Raw genomic sequence first — 22,982 nt, forward strand, 5'->3', positions numbered from 1 at the left:
GAACAGGAGCCTGCTGAGTGGCTGCCTGGTGGGAAGGCGGGGCTGCTTCCTTCCCCTTTTTGGGTCTGTAAGGTCCCTTGCTGATCAGTGTGACTCACTCACGGCAGTGCTGCAGCATGGGGCAGCTGCTGTCCCCAGTGGTTCTGCTGCTCTTGGGTAAGTTGGGGCTGCCAAGGCTGCAGGAAATGCTAAGGGGTACTGGGATTAGAATAGATGCCTTCCCAAGCCAGGGGTGGGACCTGCACTGAGGAGTCAGATCTGCACCAAGGGGTCAGACCTGCACCAGGGGGCTGGACCTGCACCAAGCTTGCCGCTTGGACTTAGCTCCAGGACAAGCCTTGTGTCCAGGGCCTAGAGAGAGGGAAGAAGCCGATTCCACCTTGGGCATAATCAGGAGGTGTAGGACCAGGGTGAGCACCCTTATTCCTCCCTAGGCCTCAGGTTCCTTCCTTGTCAACTGAGAACCTGCTCTCACAGGTGCCCAGTCAACCTCTCAGGCTCCCCTTCAGGCTGCTTCAATTCTACCCTTTCCAGGTGGCTAGGGGTCACATTGTCCAGGGATTTCCCAGGGGTGCCCTTAGATTGCATATTCTGAGGGAGCAAGGAGTAGGGAGGGTGGTGACCAGGGTGTGGGTGGAGGGTGCCAAGCAGCACACACTCTGGGTGCCCTTGGTCCCCTGGGCAGAGAGAAGGGTGTCACACTCAGTCCCTGCCCCACTCACCCTGATGTTGCCCTGCTCAGCCTCTGATGCCCTTTTTTCCTTGCAGTGTCAGCTGCCTCCCAGGCTGGTAAGTTCACTTTGCTGTCTTGGGGTGAACATGTGGGGTACATGAGAGTGCAATGGCCACAAGATGTTGGGAAATGGCTACTGTGGGGTGGTCGGGTACAGTTCCCCAGCACAGCGAAACTGGCCCCTGAGTTTGCTTGGCCAGTTTTGCCTCAAATGGAGCTGAGTGTTTTCAAGCCCACAGGCTCCAAGGCCCAGTCAGTGGCTCCGGCTGAGCTGCCTTCTGGGGTTCTGCACCTGCTCCTTGTGGCAGGAAGCCTCCCAGAGAAGCCAGCCCCAGGCCTGCCCAGCTCCCCATCCTCACCCCCTATTGTCTTGGCTCCTCAGCAGAAGACCTGAAACCTGTGGTGCTGCTAGACCCTCCGTGGGACAGGGTGCTCCAGGACGACAGAGTGACTCTCAAGTGCCAGGGGGTCCCCCCTGCTGCGAACAGTTCCATACAGTGGCTGCACAACGGGAGCCTCATCTCAAGCCATGCCCCCACCTACACCATCACATCTGCCCGCGCTGAAGACAGTGGAGAGTACAGGTGCGGCACCAACATCTCCTCAAACCTCCCTTCGAACATCTCCTCGAACATCTCCTCGCTCAGTGACCCAGTGCAGTTGCATGTCCGCGTCGGTGAGTCAGCCTGTGGGACTGGGGACCAACAAGGGGCCCCGAGATCTCGGAGAAGCCAGGAAGTGATGTCAGGGAACAAAACTAGGAGGAGGAGTGTGGGCCAGAGCTGTACTTGTGGTTTACACCCAGGCCTTCAGCACAATGTCAGAGCTTCTGGGCGCCCCGATCAGGGCTGGGGCGCTCACCATGGCAGGAGTCACACCCGCACAGATGTGCACAGCGCCCTGTTCCCCCTGAGGTACACAGGCCACGACGCTGAGGCTGTCTCCCACACGCAGGCCCTGAGCCACCTCCCAGACCATCCCTAGTCTCTTTGTGTGGCCTCTCCCTTCTCCACTCCCCATAACACCAGGCTCAAAGCTACACTGTGCAGAAGCTGGCAGGCTTACTGTTCCTGCAGTAGGCAAAGACATATTAAGCCCACATGCTAATCGTGGCATAGAAGCCTTTTTTGTTGTTGTTTTCTTTTTAAGTATTTTAAAGATTTAAAGTCAGATTTACAGAGAGGAGGAGAGACAGAGAGGAAGACCTTCCGTCCAATGATTCACTCTGTAAGTAGCCACAGTGGCCGGAGCTAAGCCAATCCAAAGCTGGCATCCTGGAGCTTCCTCTGGGTCCCCCATGCAGGTGCAGGATCCCCAGGCCTTTGGCCATTCTTGACTGCTTTCCCTGGCCACAAGTAGGGAGCTGGATGGGAAGCAGGGCTGCTAGGGTTAGAACCGGCAGCAGGTCAAGGCGAGGACTTTAACCATTACACTGTCGCACCAGGCCAAGAAGCCCTTTTTTTAAAAATTAATTTAAAAAAAATATTTATATTTGAAAGAAGAGTTGCACAGAGAAAGGGACACACACACACATAGATTGGGAGAGAAATCTTACATCTGCTGGTTCACTCTCCAGATGGCCACTATGCCCAAGACTGGATGAGGCTAAAAGGAGTCAGGAGCTTCCCCCAAGTCTCCCACGTGGGTGGCAGGGTCCCAAAGACCTGGACCATCTTCTGCTGCTTTTGTCAGTCCATTAGTAGGGCCTGAGTGGGAAGTGGAGTAGCCAGGACTCAAACCAGTGCCCACATGGAATGTTGGCATGGCAGACATCAGCTGAAGTCGGTTTCCACAATGACAACTCCTAGAGAGGAAGTCTTGGTGCCCTTAGCAGCATTGAGCCATCAGGAGCAAACAGGGGAATCATTTAGAGGTGAGTCTTTCCTGGTATCCCTGGCACCCTTGGCCTCAGCTTGCTAGCACAGCTGTACTTCCATGGCGACCTCATTTGTACAGAGTATGTGAGTGAAACAAACCCACAGGGAATGCCTGGGCAGTGACTGAGGTGGATCTGTATAGGAAGTTCAATGAATGGATCTATCTAGCAGATTGCTATGGTTCCTTTTCTCTGACCATACGGTCTAGCAGAAACTCCTCTTCTGAGTTACATAAGAAGCAATGTCTGTGGCCTAAGTCCAAATAAAATGGGGAATTATTAAGAGGAAGCAATAGAGAAATTAAATATAGAAGTGATGCGTTTACCTTGAACTTGCTTTAGAATCTGGCGTTAGAAGTCAGCCAGCAAGCCTGTATTTAACTTAACCATAAGCAGGTGACCATCAGGCAATTTCCTGGTCACCCTATAGGAATCACTCTATTGATTTCCTCTTCGGAGAAGCCTTCTCTACTTCCTCAGGTGGAATGTGTTTGTTCTCAGCCTTTGTCACACTTACCACTTCCTGAGAAGTGTGTTTCTCTGTAAGATTGTAGATTCTTCGAGGTTGGGTACCACACATCTTAGTCATCTGGGTATCCCCAGGCTGCGCAATGGTGTACAGAGTGAGTACTCGGTGGGGCATTTGTTGAATGTTTGTACATGTGGACATTCACTGAGTCTGTGCCCTGACAGGCTGCACAAATGTGTCCCCCTAAGGCCACCAGACTATCCCTCAGCCACAACCTAACATCATGATGATTCCTGTCTCCATCAGTCATGTCAGAGGTATATGCCCATCACCTTCTTAATAAATGCTGTACATTATTTTTTCCAAAAAATGCTTATTCTGTTGCAAAGGCAGATCAGAAAGAGAGAGAAATATCTTCTATTCGCTGGTTTACTCTGACTGCATCAGCCAGATTTCACCTGATCTGAAGCCAGGAACCAGGTCTCTCACACAGGTGCAGGGTCCCAAGGCTTTGGGCCATCCTCTACTGCTTCCCCAGGTCATAAGCAGGAAGTTTGGTGTGACATGAACTGGAATTTTGATACTTGCAAGGTAGGGATTTAGCCATTGAGCCATCACCCTGGGCCCCAATATCTTTATTTTTTGGATGTTTATTTCTTTGAAAGGCAATTACAGAGACAGACAGGAGACAGAAACACACAGAGAAAGAAGGAGAGAGAGAAGAAGAGAGAGAAATATTCCATCTGTTCCATCACTGATTTACTCCCCAAAATTCAAATACCTGCAGCAACTCAGGATAGCTCAAATTCAAGGATCTCTGTCTCCACAAGGGTGGCAGGGATCCAAGTATATGAATATTTGTTCCATCATATTCTGCCTCCCGGTGAGGGCAGTAGCAGAACTCGATCTGAAGTACAGTCAGGACTGAATTCCAGGTGGCTCTGAATCAGGATGTGCCATGACCTGCACGACAGTGAGCACAGGGTTGACAGGGGAGTGGCCCACAATCGAAAAAAGGAAAAATGATCCAGAGACTTCATCAGATTTAAAACAGGCAGCTGGAGAGAACTCTCCCAGCACGCGGAAGGAGGAAACACTTCTAGGCTTTGCCTGGAAGGTTTTATTTTCTTGGGAAAAGTGTTGTCAACAGTACTGCTGATGTATCTTCAGGGCCACAAGGAGATCATGACGGAACATGAGGGAGGAGAGAGAAAAGAGGTACCTCCAGGTATGCAGACTCTCAGAGCTTGGTGTCTCACGGGCCGTTGCCTCCCTGTGGCCTGACTGTCCCAGGCATGGCTTGAGTGTTTGCTTTGTTAACCACAGACTTTGTCAGACAGCATCACCCCAGGAAGCATCACATCCTTCTCGCTCCCTCTCAAGCTGCACAAATATTTTTCTGATGGTCCTTGGCAGGAAGCATGTGTCCCAAATGGCAGATTAACCTACTATGACTGTCTCAAAATCTGTCTTGATAAGTAATGAAGATTATCTTCTTTATAACAAACTTTCTTGCTAGGCAATCAAAACATGGTCTATAAATTTGGTATATAGTAAGGTAAAATGTTTTCTAAATTGCAGTAAGTTTCTTTCGTCCTTATTATACATGTCATTTGGATTTACTTAAAATATATATATGCCATATTGTGGTGCTACCTATAGGACCAACATTCCATATGTGTACCGGTTCAAGTCTCAGCTGCTCTACTTCAAATCAAACTCTCTGCTAACGTACCTGGGAGCAGTAGATGGCCCAAGTGTGTGAGCCCCTGCCACCCATGTGGGAGGCCAAGATAGAGTTCTAGGCTCCTGGCTTCCACTGGACGCAGTCCAGGTTAGAGAGTGAACCAGCTAGAGGGCGGACTTCTCTCTCTCTCTCTGTTGTTCTCTTTCTACGTGTAACCCTGCCTTTCAGACAAATAAGTAAATGTTCCTCTATGTGAAAGTGAATATGACGTTGCTCCGTTCTCCAAGATCACATCTACAAGCACAGTCTTCCTTTCTTCTGTACTTGTATGTTCTTTACATTCTGCCATTTTGTCTGATGCTCATCTGGTCAGTGCTTTTTCATGTCACTGCAGGGCTGTGCAGCTTGTCATCTCACCTTTCCAGGCACCATCTTGACCATGACCTCAGGTTCTGCTTTGCTCAGGCTGACCTCCTTGTGGGGTGGGGGAGGGGCGTTTGTGGAGCAGGTGTCCAGGTGTGTAAGGAGTCCCTGTTCTGAAGGCTGTCCTCCGAAGGCCCAGCGCCCTTCACAAACCAGGCCCGCCTCTCCCCTCCACTGTGTCTGCACATCCTGCTGTGCCCTCCCCTTACTTTGTCCCGCCTGCTCAGGAGTCTTTCAGTATCTCCACAACCGCCTTTTCCTCCTAGAGCCTAGCTTGGCCCTAAGGGGCAAATCAGCATCTGCAATTACAGTTCCTGCTCTTGGTTCTGGAACATGCTGGAACTCTTCTTTCCCCACCACGGCAACCCCACCTCCAGTATGTCAGCACCTGCAGCTGTCCCAGCCTTGCTTCTCAGCTGCGCCATGGCTGAGCACTCTGCTCCAACCCCAGGTCTTCATCACGTGGCCGTGTGCTCTCTTCCCCATCAGAAAAAGGGCCTTGGAATGACTTGAGCTCTGAGGTCCAGCCAGTCCTGCCCCAGGGGGAGCCTTGGGAAGGTGGTTCTCGGCTCTGTGTGGCAGTGCTCCCTTCCCAAGTGCTGTCCTCCCGGGAGCTGAGGCCAGCAGGGGTCTTGGTGTCTTTCAGGCTGGCTGGTGCTCCAGGCTGCGCGGTGGGTGATCCAGGAAGGGGAGCCCATTCATCTGAGGTGCCACAGCTGGAGGAACAAGCCCGTGTACAAGGTCATCTACCTACATGATGGCAGGGGCGTCAAGTATTTTCATTACAATACGGACCTCCACATTCCAGAAGCCAAACGCACCTTCAGCGGCTCCTACTGCTGCACAGGGCTCATCGGGAAATCAAATGTATTTTCAGAGACCGTGCTCATCACTGTTGAAGGTGAGCAGGGCTGACTGCCTGAGAGCTCAGGACTCCCATGTGTGGCCTGCACTCCCGTCAGGAAGGCCATGCTTCTGGCCATGTTCCCTCCTGGAACCAGCAGAGCCTCAAAACACTGCACCGCTGGCGAAGTCAGCCTCTGTGTCAGGCCCTTCCTGTCACATAGCTTGGCTGTTTGATGCAGAAATAATGTTTTCCAGTATTTTCCACCTCCAGTTGTTGAAACCATGAATAGAGTTCTTCAGAGTTGTTAGGGAAACATCCAGCTAACAGGGCAAACATTGACAAAAAGTGAATCTGTACAAAACAAATATGAGATTTCTTCATAGTACTCTAACAACATGTTGGAAATCTCACTTAAAAACCGACAGTTTAGGAGCCGGTGTTGTGTCCTAGCCGGTTAATCTGCCAACTACAATGCTGTCATGCTGTACAGGGACCAGCTTGAGACCTGGCTGCTCCAGCAGAGGATTGCCCAGTCTTGGGCCTGTACACCAATTTGGGAGATTGGGAAGAAGCTCTGGGATCCTGGCTTCAGCCTGGCCCAGCCCTAGCTGTGACAGCCATTTGGGAGTGATCCACTGAGTGGAGAATCTCTCACTCAGCCTCTCTGCCTGTCACTCAACCTTTCAATTAAAGAAAACAAATCCCTAAAAACTAGGACACAAATGTGTGCCAATTTATACACAGCACAGTTATTTGGTAACTTCACAGTTGTCACTGAAATCCAGCAACAGCCTGACCTGCTGCCCACTTCTGTCACCTTGCCACCTGACACACAGAGCCACTGCCCGGGGCATGAGGGCTGCGCTCACCCAGGGACCACCTAGAGCAGGTGTCAGTGGGAGGAAGTACAGGTTCCTCCCTAGGACCCACGTGTTGGCAGGGGTAGGACAACTGTCACCTGGTGGCCTTGCTAATCATTCCAGTTGTCTGCCAAATGCCTGTCATTATTCTCTCTCTCTTTTTTAAAGATTTATTTATTTTTATTACAAAGTCAGATATACAGAGAGGAAGAGAGACAGAGAGGAAGGTCTTCTGTCCGATGATTCACTCCCCAAGTGACCGCAAAGGCCGGTGCTGTGCCGATCTGAAGCTGGGAACCAGGAACCTCCTCCGGGTCTCCCACGTGGGTTCAGGGTCCCAAAGCTTTGGGCCGTCCTCGTCTGCTTTCCCAGGCCACAAGCAGGGAGCTGGATGGGAAGTGGAGCTGTCGGGATTAGAACCGGCGCCCACCGGTGCCCATATGGGATCCCAGCATTCAAAGTGAGGACTTTAGCCAGTAGGCCACACCGCTGGGCCCATCCTGTCATTATTCTCATCTCTTACTTTTCCTGCTAGGTGCAGCCAATCCAAGCATCTCACCCTCCGTTTTGCCCTGGTACCTGATCGCCTTTGGCCTGGTGATGGGGCTCCTGCTGGCCATGGACACAGCACTGTACTTCTCTGTGAAGAGAGACCTTCGAAGCTCCCTCAACACCCGGAAGGACTACACACTCGTGTGGAGCAAGGACACTCTGGACAAATGACATCATGGCGGGGGAGGGGGGAACTACAAGGACAGTGGCAGCAGATCTCCAAATTTCTCCATGAATTTGCAACATCCTCATCCCCAAGGGACATCCCTGACAGCGACCAGAACCTACATGCAGGGTCCTCCCCACTCCCTGGTCCCTCCTCATTTCTGGTAGAAGGGAAAGGTGCCACCAGTAATACCCAGGGGGATCCAAATCTTTGAGAGAACAGCCCCTTGGGTAGCCCTGCCGTGCCCTCACAGCAGAGCCACACAGACCCCATTGCCAACTCTTGCGCGCACATACATTGTTCTTGAACACACGGGGCAGTAGAGAAGGGAAGAATGGGGGAGGCCAAGCCCACAACCCAGCTGTCTGCAGCTGCTGCTGCTGTGGGACGGGCTGCTCCTGGAGACCCCAGTCTCCTGGCAGACAGAGCAAGGGTGCAGCCAAGGACCTCGGCGGCTCCATGAGACGGGGAGGCTGAGGAGGAGCAGCATGTCCCAGGCAGAACCAAGAGAGCCTTGTGCATGCGCATAGCTCATGGTGGGTGAGCAGACCACACCACACGGGGACCCGGAGCTGAGGTGGCCAGGGGAGTCTCTGTCTCCCCTGTTGGGATGGGCTGGGAGGACATAGCCAGGAACCAACATCTCCACCCTGTGAGTAGAAGATGGGCCTGGCTTGGAGACAGGGCTCTGGGGGATCCAGAAAAGAAAGTGCAGCTCCTGGGTGGCTGTGAGCTAAGTGGACCTTGAACCAAGAAAGCACAGCAGGGAGGTCCCCCAGGAGTGCCAGGCAGGGGCTGAAGATGCTTTTGTTGAGGGTTGGGGCAGGAGACATAGCAAGAATTAGAGAGGATGGGAGGCGATGATGAAGCCAGCTTCCTGTTCCTGTGTCTGCTGCAGGGGTAGCTTAGCTCGTGTCATTGAGGGAATAAAATCAGACAACCAAGAGCAAAGGTGCCGCGCTCCCCCGAGGCAGGTGCTGAAATCCACACCCTGAGCACACCAGCTCCAGAGTGGCGGGAAGGAGAAGGCGGTGGTTGCTCATGGCAGGAAGCGTCAGCTCGCTGTCACTGTTTTCCAAGTTGTCAGAGCCTTGCCCTGCCTTATCCTTCCCTTCTCTTCCCTTCTCTTCCCCTCACTTCCTTGGCTGAGGTATGCACCCAGCCCTTCTGGCTGTGGGCCTGGGGTCAGAGCTGCACCATGCCTGAGCTGATGAGGGCCAGGGAGGGGGCCTAGGGCTACAGTTCTGCTGCAACGACCAGGGACCCCAGAGGAGACCTCAGGCTGATGCCACGTGGGCCATGGTCGCTGCCTGGCCCCACTGGATGACTAGGTTGGGAGAGGCACTGGGCTGAGTGTTACTCCCCATGTCCCCTCCATGTACTGGAGACTGGAGCTTTCCAGGAGCCCCTGACCTGATCACCCCTGGCATGGGCAGGCAGGCACCTGTTGTCATTCTCTTTGGCATCCTCTTTCCCAGGCACCTGGGCAGTGGATGTGCGCCCTGGCCTCAGGGCACATGTTGCCTGTTGGACTGCCTTCTTTGCTGACTCTTGTGCAGGGGAAAGGGACGTGTCTGGGTGTGCGGGAGAGATGTGTCTGCCTGTTCCATTGGGCAGTTGAGGAGTCTGGTGCCTCTTCCAAGGGCAGGAAGGTAAGTGCAGCCTTTGCTCTCTACATGGAGCCTGGGGCACTTTGAGAAGAGTTCTCCTGAGTCTCCGGAAGCTGCAGTTAGCAGGAGCCCTCCTGAGTTCTTCCAAGATGACACACATCCTTGGTGTGTCACATGAGGGAAATCTTTCATGACTGTACTGTGGCTTTGGATGGTTTGGCCTACACTTCAGGCCAACTTCTACTCCCATCCTATGTAATACCCCACCCATCTGCCAATCAAATTACCCCTTCCTAGGATGTATTCCCCATCATCCAAGTGAAGTCTTTGACTTTTGGGTGAGATTCAGAGAGCAGATAAGTGCATTTGAAATCCCTGGGTATTCAGTTCAACTTCCCTTCCCACAAGCACCAAGCTGGAGTCTAATAAGGAATCCAAAGCGCCTCCTGGAACTCGGCTTTACCTGTCTGGTCCAAACTCTCCTGAGGAGCTTTCCTTGTGGCATGAAACGCGGGTAACAGGGAGAGAGGAAGTGGGGAGGGCAAGCAGAGGCTTCACTTCTGGTCCCGCCGAGAAGGAGGAGGCCACGGGGTCAGGTGAGGAGAAAGGTCAAGGGTTGGTGCAGTGGGTCAAGAGAACCATCTGGTTGTGCGGCGCCTGAGACGGGCGAAGGCGCGTGCCAGGGCGGGAGCCTGAGGAGAGCGGGGAGGGGAGCTGCCCGGTGGCAGGAGGCGCTGCAGCATCCGGGAGCGCAGGGAGCCGATCCCCGAGGCCGAGGCCGGGACGTGCAGCCCACGGGGCGCAGGGCTCTGAGGAGCCGGCTGGCGGGCGCCGTGCTTAGGTCTCAGCTGCAAAGGAAAGGCGGGCTCAGGGAAAGACACTGAGTTCATCTATTTGTTACTAGCGCTGCCCTTCTTTCCGCTAGAACTTTCCTAAACCACTGTTTAAGTATCCACTTTCTGTGGGTACGTAGCTTAAGGTAACTGTAATTTAAGTACTGTAATTTCTTGCTCTGATCAGGAGCCAGTCTCATTTGTCTGATGATGTCGCAAAAAAGATAGGCAACCGTCCCTGGGTGGGCTCGAACCACCAACCTTTCGGTTAACAGCCGAACGCGCTAACCGATTGCGCCACAGAGACAGACAGAGGACACCATTAACCATACCTCCAGGCCAGTTCACCAAGGATGAAATTTATAGTGCTTTATTTGAGTTCCAAAAAGCTGCCAAGAAACCGATGTAGAAAGTCCTGGCGCCGGCACCTCACTGTATCCCGGAGAGCGACGGGGACCCCGCGAGACGCAGGCCGCCCGTCCGCGACAGCGTCTGCTTAGATCTGCACCCTGACCCAGATTCAGCCCCAGACAGCTGAGAAAGAGGGGAGCAGAAGACGACAGCGAACGCATCGAGGAACCTCGTCTGGCTCCTGTTCTCTGACTTCGGCTGGGACGGTTCAGGTCCAGAAGCCTTTAGGCCGATCTGGACATCCTCGTGTGCGTGCGTCCACGAGCACTCACTCACGTGCGCCCGGGGGCGGGTTTAGAAGATGGTGTCCCCTCCCGTCAGGTGTCCGCTTTACCTGTCTGGTCAAGCGTGGTCGCTGACTGCGGGAGCTGCGCACAGTCCGGCCCGGCGCCCCCGGCCGTTCTCCAGTGGCCGCGAGGGGGCGGGCGCTCTTCCAGAAGGCGGAGCCGCGACCTCCCGTGAGGGAAGGACTTCCCTGGGCACCTGACGCCCTCATTCCGCCCTCATTCCTCCCTCCTCCGCCGAGCGCTCTCCCTCGGGGCTGTGCCTAAGGAGCCGTTGGCTGCAAAGCCTGCGCAGCGCCGGCCGCAGAACCCCCTCCTTGCTCCGTCTGCCGCCCCCACGCCGAGCAGTGTGATCGAGCAGGTGCGCTCCAGGCTTTTAACCATGAGAAATGAGAACGTAGGCGAACATGGGCACGCATGGGCTTCCACACATGTGTGTAGACACGAGGAAGTCTCAAAGTCGGAGAAAAAATGGAAAAAACACACAAAATTTTCCATGAACTTATTTAGTGTATTCTTATATATTCGTTAAATGACTTTTAAGCAGATTACGTCTTCTCCTACCTTATTTATTTGTTTGCAGAGCGTTGTAGGTGAAGAGTTGTAGATGTGGCTGGGCTTGTTTTTTTTTAAATCGATTTTATAGTTTGACAACACTTTTTTTTTTTTTTTTTGCAACTCTATGTTGGTACCCGACATGTCAGGAAAATTGTGCTTGGCTGTGAAGTAAAAGTTCAAGTTATTGTTACTTGACATTCTGCAGGTTTTTGGATTAGTTGCAGAGGTAAAAAGGTAATACTTTCTAGTTTATTCTGAATACACAAACACTGCCCATGCATCACTTCAATGGATATGATAGTTATTTAAAATTAAGTAAAAACAATAAAATGAGAGAATAGTACTTACAAAGGATTTAAAAATTAAGATCAATGGAAAGTACAAAATTGATCTGAACATACCAATAAAAAAACCATAAAAACAACAGGTGCTAGTCAGCTTGCCAGCTAAATGACAGTTGCATTTGAAAATTTATGTTATTTGCTTGCAAGAGTCATGTGAAACACAAAGAAACAAATAACCATGCAGCATCAGGCACAATTAACAAGAAGCGCAGCTGTGTTAAGGATGAAGATGATCATGTAGAAATGAAACATTAACTTATGAGAAAACTATTACAGTTCTGGATACTTATGTAGTTATTAAAATAGTGATGACATACATCAACCAGGCTAAGGACTGTCATAAGGTCAGTGGCAGGGGAGGCAGAGAAAAGGTGTCTGGCAGAAGAGTGGCTGAATGGTGAAGACCTCGGAGGGAGGTGTGGACAGCCGTTAGATGGAGTGTGCCAGAAGGGTTCAGGTCCAGGGTTAGAGGTAGTACATGGGTCGGGAGACAGTTACACTCAGAGGTGGGGCTCCACCTGGGCAAGGGCCTTGGTGGTGCCTGGGCAAACCTAGCAATTCTAGAGGACAAGGTTACTGGATCAAAAGGCAACAAGGAACAACACCAGCCAGGAATGGAGCCCGAGGCTCCCAGGTGACAAGGAGACAAGGGGAATGCTGCCACTAAGCCACCATGCACCAATGGTGTCGCCACAAGAAGCCTTCACAGACCTGGACTCTGTCACCATGCCTGCCACAAAGATCTCCATTTCAGTGTCCACCTGGGGCCCATGGAGCAGGGAACAGATATAGAAGCAGAAGGAGGGTTCCACTCTGCTGCAGTGGACATAATTGATGCCAAGCACTGTGTAGAGTAGAGGAGAGAGAGAGAGAAGCAGAGTTTCAAAGCACATTCCTAGGGTCCTAGGGGCACATGACACCAAAGAAAGCAAGTGCCTCCTGGATGGCACAGAGCCCAGGAGGCATGGGAGGCAAGTGAGTGGGAGAGCCAGCCTGTGGGCGAGCATTGTCACTTGGCCAAACCCCTTAGACTAAAGGACTTTGATGAGCCTGAGGACAGAGGATGTGTGGTCTAGGGGTACACTGTGAACAGAGCAGGGTCATGGGAGGTGTGTGCAGGTAGGTATTCATAGATGGTGCAACTCGCTGTGTAGGTGAGTGGTAGGGAGGCCTAGGCTGGCAGCAGGAATCACGGGTAGCATGTGGCAAAGGGATCTGTGCCAGAGGTATAGTGGTGCCTTCCAAGCAGTTGGTTCAGGTTCAGTTCCTGGCAGAGTGTGTAACCATTGGTGATGAGCTTGGCCAGAGGCTGGGTGCCTGCAGAGGGCGCAGGAGGCACCCAGTCTCTTGAGGTTATGCGACTCCGGATGTGCAGCCTCTTCTTCGCTTCCCTCTGCCCCACCTCCTGGCCACCCAGTGCCCTGGGATTCTGTCTCAGCAGCAGCGGTGGTGTTTGCATCAGGTGAGCTTTCAAAAGGCCACTTCTTTTGGTTGAGTCTGCATCTGCCTGTTGGGCCACATGTAGGGCCTTGGTGGGTTTGTAAAGTCACCAGTCTAAGGGGCAAAGGCTCTGGGTTTTTCTTCCAGAGCGGAGTAAGACTCCTACAGCTCTCCACCTGGAGGCAGCTGCACCTGGACTCGACCAGGACTGGCCTTGTTCTGGGTACCCGGGAGGCAGAGGCTTGACCAAGAGGCTTGGAAGGGTTGGCAAGTTGGAGCACAGGGCAAAGCAGGTGGCTGGACTTGGTTAAGGATGGGATGGGGAAGGGTTTGGGGACACAGCCAACAGCCCAGGTGACAGTGGTCAGTGTGGGGAAAGGATACACTCAGATTTCATTGAGGATTCTCTCCCAAGGGTGAGGAGTGGATCCACGAGGTCTCTGTTCCACGGGACTGGTAACAGTGTCCCTGTCCCTGGAAGCACAGACCCTCTCTCTGCATCCCTTCCAATTTCTGCGCTACTGGATGGCAGCTCTGCTCAGGGTGAAGGGTAGAGTTCAGGCTCCTTGCCCATGCCAAGGTCCCTCATGGGCAAAGGTCATGACCTGCTTAGGGCATGACTCAGGTGTGACAGGCCTGAGGGAAGCTGAGGGCACCGTCAAGTGTGGAGCCACCCTCATGAGTTTGAATGTGTGTGGGGTTGGCCAACAGCAGGGGAGGTTCGCAGGCCGCTGTGATTGGGGTAGGTGTGCAGTACCAGAGAAAGGTACCCATCCCAACACCCTACAACAAGGACCTGGATTCCAAAAGGGGATGTTATCTTGCTACATGCTGGAAAAGAAGGAGGAGGTGTCTAGGGTGCCGGTGTGGAGCAGGCTTACAGTTCATGACCATGGGTGTGATGAACCAGTAGGAATGACGTGGTACTGACTGCTGGGGCACTGGGACTCCTGAGCTTCCAGAATAATTGTGAGAGCAAGGTTTGGGGAGGTGAGCCAGATAGTCAATGTGATATAGTGCCTAGAGGTGGGGTAGCAGGCAGCGGTGAGATCCACAGTGCAACTGAGGGAAGTGGTGGCAGGTGAGGAAAGCACAAGGCATAAGGCAGGCGTGTGGCAGAAGGTGGTTGAATAAGAAAACCGTCAGAGGGAAATGAAGTGGGCCCCTGAGCGGAGTTGTGTAGGACGAGGTCAGAGTATATTGGCAGTGTAACATACAGCACTAAGGGGTGGAGTCTGTAGTACCAAAAACAGCAAGGAAATGCATGAGCCTGGAAATGAAACCGGGCCTCCCACGTGGCAGGCAGGAATTCTACCACTGAACCACCTATACTACAATCCTATCCCTGAGCCACCTCTGCTACAGCAGCTGTTTTTTTCTTACAGTCATGACAGATTCTGAATAGCAGTTGGAGATCAGTGGTTCCATATTAGTGTGCAGCCCCAGTCTTACCAGCAGCGAGCTGTCGTGCAAGCAGGAGAGCCTCAGCCCACATCCAAGCCCAGGGATTGTTGCCAAACAGAATGCTGAGTTGGGGTGGACAAAAAGAGAGAGGAGCACTGAGTTGGGGGCCAGGGCCTGCGGTGGGGTGGTGTAAATGGGGGCTGCTGTCGGAGTTACTGCCTTTTCCGCAGCTGTGGGAGCTGCAGGTGGAAGCTGGGTGGGGATCCTGCAGGCCACACCCCTGGTCGGAGATCCCAGGACCGTGCCTAGATGGAGTGAGAGGCTACAGGGATGAGGTTGTGAGGCGGCGGGTGGTCGCGGTGTTGAATGTTGTGGGAGGGAGGATGCCGAGAGGTGGGGAGCAAGGAGGAGGCAGAGCGATGCCCTGAAAAGCGATGCCACGGGGAGTAAGGTTCGAGGGACCTGCGGGTGGGCTGGAGTGTGATGTGCGGGTGGCAGCCATGAAAGGGTAGAGTTGAGTCTGGCAGGTTACAGGCGTCTCTTGTGCAAGGTTCATGGGTGGGCAGCAAAAGTGTGTGTCGCTGGAGTAGCCAGAGTTTGGAGCTGCACTTGTATTCGAAGATGCTTGGAGTTTGCTCGGGGGACGGGCCAAAACTCCAGTAAACTTACTAGGAGTGGGGTGTGAACCCACGCCTTCAGTGGAGACTGAGAGCTGAGAGAAGAACCCTAAACGGCTCAGCCATCCTGACTGCAAGTAAAGGATTGCACCCCATGCACTTGACTGCAAGGACCCACCACGCCTAGGGGGCTTTGCTCCACGCGTGTCAGGAATCTGAGCTGGGCCCGTGGCTCCCGGGCTCTCGGGGAAGGTTGGAGGGCGCAGCACTGGCCACCGAACCCCACTGAAGCTGCAGTGGAGTAAGAACGCTCAAGAACCCACAGCTTGTGTGGCGGCGTGTGGACACCGCTGGCGGGGGAAGAGTGGAGGACCAGGTGGCAATTAAGACTTTCCCCAAGTGCACCTCTCTCGAGTGCTGTGCCTGGCAACCCTTACCCCGACCCTCCACAGCCTCCTCCGCACCGTCTTCCTGGCCTTCGACCTCCGTGCTTTGCTCCTGATCCCTTTCCTCTTATTCCTTCCCCGCCCCCACACCACTTTCCGCACCTCCACCTCCCCATCTCTTCTTCCTGCCTCTCTTCATTAGGCAGCTTCGCGTGGTTGAGTCCTTGTTCTGAAAGCAAGCGCATTTTTTTCCTGGTGTTGATCGAGTTCTGCGTGGGATTGATGGTGCTGAATTGTGTGGGATGGACGGGTGGCTTGGGCGGCGATGGAGGCGACTGCGGGTGGTTTTCGGTAAGTCCAAGACCAGGCATCTGTGGGGTCTGTTACTGGAGGCCTGCAGATAACAGACACACCGTCCTTGTTAGTATAGTGGCGAGTGTCCCGTCTGTCGCCCAGGCAGCCAGAAGATAAAGGAACCTTATCTTCCTGGGGGCAGGAAGGACATGGGGACACAGACCCTCTCTTTGTGCGGCTGTGGGTCCTTCGGTGTCTCCTGGGCTCCATCCTACTTGATAGCAACTCTGCCCATGCCTGAGTCAAGGGTCCTCATGGACAAAGCTCATGACCCATTTATGGTATGGCTGGGGCATAAGAAGTATGTGGGTGCTGAGGGCCTGTTATGTGTGAAGCTGCCCCAGTAAGGTCGGGGGTGCTGACAACCAACAGGGGATGTTTGTTGGCCTCTGTGCTCGGTGTAGACATGTGATGTGGGATTGTATGTCAGTGATAGGTGATCCCAAGAAGCCTAGGGCCTGGGGCAGGAGCCCCAAAGGGGGATGGATGGCATTTGGCTACCTGCTGAAAGCCAGGAGGAGCCAGTCTGCCCCCATGGAGTATGGGCAGGATAGTCAGCGGTGAGAAATGCTCAGCTGGGGCAAAGCTCTGGGTCATTGGGGAACTTGAGTTTTCTTTCTTCCTTTCTTTTTTTGAAATGCAGATCAGATTCACAAAGAGGAGAGACATAACGGTATTCCATATGAATGTTTCATATGCAATAAGTGGAACTGATCCAAAACCACAAGCCATGGACTTGTTTTGGAATTTCCATGGGTTCAGGGTCTCAAAGATTTGGGTGGTCCCTCTTTTGCTTTCCCAGGTCATAGGCAGGGAATTGGAAAGGAAACAGAGTAGCTGGGATACCGGGGAAGGTAAGGTGAAGATATGGGATTGCACTGGGTTAGGAGGGATTGGAGAACCAAAAGGCATCCAACAGCTGCATGGGCCGGGAATCGAACCCGGGCCTCCCGCGTGGCAGGCGAGAATTCTACCACTGAACCACCCATGCGGTAATGACAGAAGGCTCTACACCACCATAGACCCGAACTACAGGCCACACCCCCAGTCCAGGCACTCAGGTCAGGGTCTCTCTGTGATAGGGTGGGGGACAATGAAGAGACTGAAAGGCTGAGGCTGATCGCAGCCTTGAGTGTAGGGAGCCAGGCTGGAGGAGGCGCAGGGCCGGCGAGCGGGAGGACGCGGAGCCATGCTCTGAGCCGCGGTGCGGGGGATGAGGTCAGAGGAGCGTGTGAAAGTGTGACGTGCGAATGGCCTGTGTGAGGGCAGAGGCTCGGCAGGTGTGTGGTGGCTGGGTCTCTTAGGACCAATTCAGCAGTTGGGAAGCCAAAGTGGGGTTGTGAGAGGAGTGCTGGAGCACAGCAGGTGTGGAAAGGACCATGGCGCCCGCGCGTGGCCAACGTGGAGGTGCAGATTGGCTGGGAGAGTCAAAAGGTAGGTTTGTCAGCTGAGAAAGGGTCAATTAGGCTTATCAGGAGTGGGACTCGAACCCACACCTCTAGGGGAGGTTGCGACCTGAATGCAGGGGCTTAGACCACTAGGCCATCCTGACTACAAACATGGATATGCGGCTGTACACCTTGCTGGAAAAACGCACGCAATGTGGGTGGGCCCCCCTGTTTTGGGGAAGGTCAAGGAGCACCCCACTGGCTGGGGTTTAACAGACAGCTGCACTTGGGGCCAGGCATCTGTGGAGCAGAATGAGTGTACATTCATACAACTGAAGCTTGGTCCTTCTGTCCTCGTTAGTGTAGTCATGAAAGAGACCGGGGTTCAATTCCCCGACGGGGAGGTAGTCTCTTATTTATTAAATGGCCGCTTCCAGTGCCAGGGTTGTCTGTTCCAGGCTCAAACCACTAGAAGACGCCGTGATTGCGGGGCAAACACCCTTGAGGCAACACTGGGAGAGGTACCTGGCATGGTGTGTGGCTGGCACAGGGCCTGAGATGGGTGGCAGGCGGCTGAGCAGGGGTTAGAGCTTCTGGGTTCGAAATGTCACCTTATCCGGCTACTGGTGCCCAACCAGTTTGGTAAGAGGAGGAGGAGGTGGTTGGGTGGAGGGAAGAATGCCTGGCCTGGAAGTTTCCGGGGGAGCAGCACCAAGAGGCTGGCTGGGGTAGGTGCATACGGGCACGTGGATCGTGCAGGCAGGGCATTTGGGGTAGTAAAGGGAGTGCCGGCCTGTTGACATTGGAAGCAGCAGAGGCTTGCAGGGGCAGGAAAGTTGGACCTTGCAACGCTCAGGTCAGATGATCCACTGCTGGTGCCTGGCAGCAGCTCCTACCATCCCAATTTGCAACTCACCAAAGTGCAGGACTGGCAGCTCACTCCCCCTAAGCCAGGGAACTGCTTCCTCCTTGTCACCTCTTGATCGATGTCCTTCTGGTCAACCTCTGTTTTCTTCCCAGTCCTCTTCCTCCTGGCTTCCTCTCCTTGGGGTACTCACATTGACTGGTTCCTGGTCACTGTGTAGCCTGACCCTAACCCTACCCTGACATAGTTGTGCCCAGCTGATGGCTCTGGTAGGGGCACACAATTTCCCAGGCATTGGTGGTCTAGTGGTGAGCATGGCAATCTTGCAAACAATTGACCCAGTTCTGTTTGTTTGTTTGTTTGTTGTTGTTGTTTTAAAGATTTAGTTACTTTCTGGCCAGGTGCGGAAGTCTAGCAGCTAAAGTCCCACCTTGCGTGTGCCAAGGTCTCATATGGCTCAAGTTCATGTCCCAGTGGCCCTACTTCCCATCCAGCTTCCTGGGAAAACAGTTGAGGATGACCCAAAAGCCTTGGGACCCTGCACTCATATGGGAGACTTGGAAGAGGCTCTGGGCTCCTGGCTTTGGATCGGCAGAGCTCTGGCCATTGAGGCTACTTGGGGATTTAATAAATGGACAGAAGATCTTCCTCTCTGTCTCTCCTCCTCTCTGTAGATCTGACTTTCCAATAAATAAATAAACAAATAAATGTTTAAAAAGATGTAATTACTTTCATCTGAAGGTAGAGTTATAGAGAGAAGGAGACAAAAAGATCTTTCATCTGCTGGTTCACTCTCCAAACGGCCGCAATGAGCTGAACTGAACCCAGAAGCCAAGTGCCCTTTCCAAGTCTACACAAGTCTAACACGTAGGGGCAGGATCCCAAAGGACTTGGACAATCCTCTGCTGCCTTCCCAGGCTACCATCTGGGAGCTGGGCCCTGGACCGGAAGTAGAGTAGATGGGACTTGCACATTTGGGATGCTGCACTTGCAGATAGATTAACCCACTGAGCCACTGTGCCAGTCCCCTGATGGGTGTTTTGCAGGGTGGAGGGAGGTGGATGTGAAATTGACTTGAGACTGTGTGCATCTGTGGCAAGGTGACCTGCTGTTTTGAGGTCACTGTGGCAGGAGCACAGCCACTGCTGTCTGCAGGCACTGCTTGGTTTGTCCTGGTAGCAGCACTGGGCAGACTTTCATCATCAAAGGAACACCAAGTGTTTGGCACTTACATCTAGCTGCAGTAGGCACATGGCAAGCAGCCTATGGAGTTCATTGGCCTAGTGGTTAAGACTTGACACTCTTGCTGCATCCTGGGTTCAGCTCCCAGTTATGGAGGTTTGTTTTCTGTAGCACATCTGGCTTCCTTTTCCTCTACCTTCATTACTATCAGTCCTTCTCCTTCTGCGTCTTTCTTTTTGGCACCTTCAGCCCCTGGGCTTCCACCTTTTCAGTGCTCATGGCCTTTGCCTACACCTGCTGCCCTGTCTACATTGCTCAGAGCCTTTTCCCATTTTGCAAGTGAATTTCCTGCACACACATGCACACACTGACATAGGAATACACAGGGCATCACCACCACACAAACCTGTGAGTGTACATAGAGCAGCGTGCACATATGCATCCACACACAGTCAGGCACATGTCTTTACACACAAGATCAACACCACCATCACCACTGGATATTACACACACCTGTGATGCCAGCTGACTATCGCCACTCTGCACCCAACATACACACAGCAGCGTCTACACACCGGAGAGCAACAACTCATGTTCTCACACTCCCTTCTAGCCAATGAGCTGGGATTGTCCCATGTAACAGAGTCTACACCCATGAGTTGGGTCACCTGCTCAGGGCCTGTGGTCTGCTCAAGCGAGCAGGCACTCTGGTTTTCCCACTATGACACAGGTTCAGAGAGTTCCTGTCAGACTGGACTGCACCCTTGGTCGGCCTGGAGGTGGAGCCTGTGGGATCCGAGACCTGCCTCGGGCAGGCCCTGCTCTTAGCACTGTGGAGGCAGAATTGGGACCAGGAGATGAAGAGAAGCTGATGAGCTGGGCCACAGGGCATTCAGAGGCCAGGCAGGAGACAAGGGAGCCTTATCTGGGACTGGTTGGGAATGGTTGGGGATATATATAGCCAAAGACCCAGATGACAGCAGCCTATGAAAGGAGTGGTGTATCTCAGGATTCACTGTGATGTTCTCCCAAGGCTGCACCTCCAGGGGACTAGCAGTGTTGTTACTGTTCCTAACTGCAGACACTCTCTGCGTGGTTGTAGATCCCTTACCCCCTATTCCCCCTGGTCTCCGTCCTACTGGATGGCAGCTCAAAGGTGAAGGGCAGAGGGCTCAGTCTCCTTGCTAAACCAAGCTCCCTCACTGGTAAAGCTCGTGACCCACTTAGGGCATGGCTCAGGTGCCACAGATCTGCAGGACTCGGAGGTACCGTCAGATATAAAATCACCCCCTGCAGGGCTGGGGGTGGTGAGGCTGGCCATCCTTAGCGGGAAATTTGCTGGTCGTTGTGCATGGGGGTGTGCCCTGTGAGTTTGGTGCCAGTGATAGAATTTGTCCATTGTGGAGGCTGGCACCTCAGGCAGCCAGGACCTGAGTCAAAGGGGGAGATGGTAGCAACTATCCGACTGGATTTGGGAGTTATCTAGGGTGCCCATTTGGCGGAGTGAAGGATAAACTCTAGACTATTGGAGAACCAGATTCTTCTGAATAATTGTGAGAAGGTGCCTGAAAAGGGGGCGGGTGAACATCTATGATTGTAGGACCAAAACCTAAGCAACTGCATGAGCCGGGAATCAAACCCGGGCCTCCCGCGTGGCAGGCGAGAATTCTACCACTGAACCACCCATGCACTTGTAGTAGCAGTTTCCCCAGCCACCACAGATCCAGACTGTGGTTAGGAAGCCTGCAGGGACAGTGGCTTCATTTCAGCGTGCAGCTTCACGCCCACAGAGCAAGGAGTGGACAGGCAAGCAGGAGAACCTCAGTTGACATCCAGGCTCTGGGGTTGTTGTGAAGCAAGATGCAGAATTGGAGTTGGGGGTGAAGGGGGACAGAGAGAGAGAGAGGCACCGAGCTCCGCCACAGGCTGGGAGTTTACTGTCACCCAGGACCCCATGACTGAGAGTGGCAGGATTGCAAAGTAAACCAGGGACCTGGGTCATGGAGACAACAGGTGACCTGTGATTGGCCTTGTGTTAATTCGAATAGCCACAGCAGCAGAATGGCTGAGAGGAAAGAATGTGGGAGCCAAGTGGATAGGCTGGCTCGCTGACCCCACTGCTGTATTGCCCAGGCAGCTCAGGACACATGCGTGTTGGTCAGGTGATTCCTGGGAAGACAAACCAGGACAGAAGGGGGACAGGCACCAGGGCTTCAGCTGGCCACTTGCCCTGTTCAGGGCAGTCTTTCTGGCATGTGGCCTCAGCGTGGAGAAACAGCCGACCTGTGGGCAGTGAGAAGCTCCAAGGGAAAGAAGCCTGGGGCATCCAGGGTAGGCAGGACAGGGACTGCAACTACCCATGGGGGCAGGCAGGGGCGATGGGCAAGAGTGAGAGACCGGGTGGTGGGGTGGTGCAGACACGGGACTGCTCTCACACCAACCAGTTGTTCCCCCGCCCCACCTCTCCCGAGGGTTGTGCCCAGGCTTCTCCCGCATCATCCTTGTCTCCGTCCTCCTGGTCATTGTCCCCCTCGCCCTCCTCCTCCACCTCTGTGCTTTCCTCCTGGTCCTTCCCTCACCTCCTTCCTCTCATCCACCTCCTTCTCCCCTTCCTTTCCTTCTGTTCCACCTGCTCCTTCTCCCTCTCTCTCTCTTTTTATAATTTCTTTATTTATCTATTTATTGAAAGGGAGTGGAAACGGGGGTTAGCTCATCCCCGCGTTCATTCCCCAAATGCCTGCATCAGAAACAGCCGGGCCAGAAGCACAAGCTCAAGCCGGGTGCCCCACATGGGCAGCAGGGACCCATCTACGCAGGGCATCACCTGCTGCCTCCCAAAGCATTCCAGGCCGTGTCCTACAAGCTTTAGCAAACATCATCCTTGACAAAAGCTTGAGATGTTTCCTATGTTTAACAAGCAGGATGCTGTTAGAAAGAAAAATATATTGACAAACCAACAACACTAAAAAATTGATATTTACTTAAAACTTTTTAATATAACAAAGAAATGGCAATAACAAGTACAAATATTTCAATATAATAAAGAAATGGCAGTAACTGATTCATACATTAACTAAAAACATATTCAGTAAGCACCAAGTAGCATCATTTTCAATCTTTGCACTAAAAGCACCTTTCTTATTAAAGTACTAAAACTTCAAATTTTTGATTAATGCTACTAATCAGTTTTTCTAATTAGCTTGAGACAACCAAGTTAACCCCCTCCCCATTCAGGAGGAGCATACATGACTTGTTAAGGCTTTAACTGAGTGATCTGCTAGCTTCTAGCTGGGTGTCTGGGCCAGGTGACAAACAGCACACACACAAGCAAATACGAGCAACGATAAATAATACACGGTCTCGCCTTAATCAAGGAACTAACTCTCATACAAATTGACCCACAGAGCCTGAATCCATAACCTCTAGGGTGAGCCAGACGGGGCAGGGGAGAGGGGAGAGGCCTGTGCCCTGGGCTGCAGGGGAAGGGTACCAGTAAGCAGAGAACATCAATGAGCATTCAAGGCCAAGGAGAACAGAACAGCCAAGATTCAGAACCACACGTGGTGTGGAAGGCAGTGAGACACACGCTCAGGGAGAAGGGACGTAATTCCCCAAAACATGGGCGCACCAGGGGAGGGAGAACCTCATCCACCAAGAGGGTGGACGCGCCCCAGCACTCAGGCTGCACAGCTC

General features: G+C 53.1%; 1 protein-coding gene and 3 non-coding genes across 4 annotated transcripts; 1 reads left to right on the top strand and 3 right to left on the bottom strand.

Moving 5' to 3' along the window:
- The first annotated feature begins 76 nt into the window (after positions 1–76).
- On the top strand, positions 77–8,111 carry LOC101522313 (low affinity immunoglobulin gamma Fc region receptor III-A-like). The gene is made up of 5 exons (XM_058660539.1): positions 77–156; positions 769–789; positions 1,116–1,409; positions 5,835–6,089; positions 7,437–8,111. Exons 1-5 carry the CDS (start codon positions 117–119, stop codon positions 7,616–7,618), a joined length of 792 nt encoding a protein of 263 aa, XP_058516522.1. The 5' UTR covers positions 77–116; the 3' UTR covers positions 7,619–8,111.
- Positions 8,112–10,289: 2,178 nt separating this feature from the next.
- Positions 10,290–10,363, bottom strand: TRNAN-GUU (transfer RNA asparagine (anticodon GUU)). The gene has a single exon. It is a non-coding gene; the product is annotated as a tRNA-Asn (tRNA).
- A 6,411-nt stretch (positions 10,364–16,774) lies between these two features.
- On the bottom strand, positions 16,775–16,845 carry TRNAG-GCC (transfer RNA glycine (anticodon GCC)). The gene has a single exon. It is a non-coding gene; the product is annotated as a tRNA-Gly (tRNA).
- Positions 16,846–20,907: 4,062 nt separating this feature from the next.
- TRNAG-GCC (transfer RNA glycine (anticodon GCC)) lies at positions 20,908–20,978 on the bottom strand. Its single transcript has one exon. It is a non-coding gene; the product is annotated as a tRNA-Gly (tRNA).
- Positions 20,979–22,982: the final 2,004 nt, after the last annotated feature.

Source organism: Ochotona princeps, chromosome 2, assembly GCF_030435755.1.
Source record: "Ochotona princeps isolate mOchPri1 chromosome 2, mOchPri1.hap1, whole genome shotgun sequence".
NCBI lineage: Eukaryota > Metazoa > Chordata > Mammalia > Lagomorpha > Ochotonidae > Ochotona > Ochotona princeps.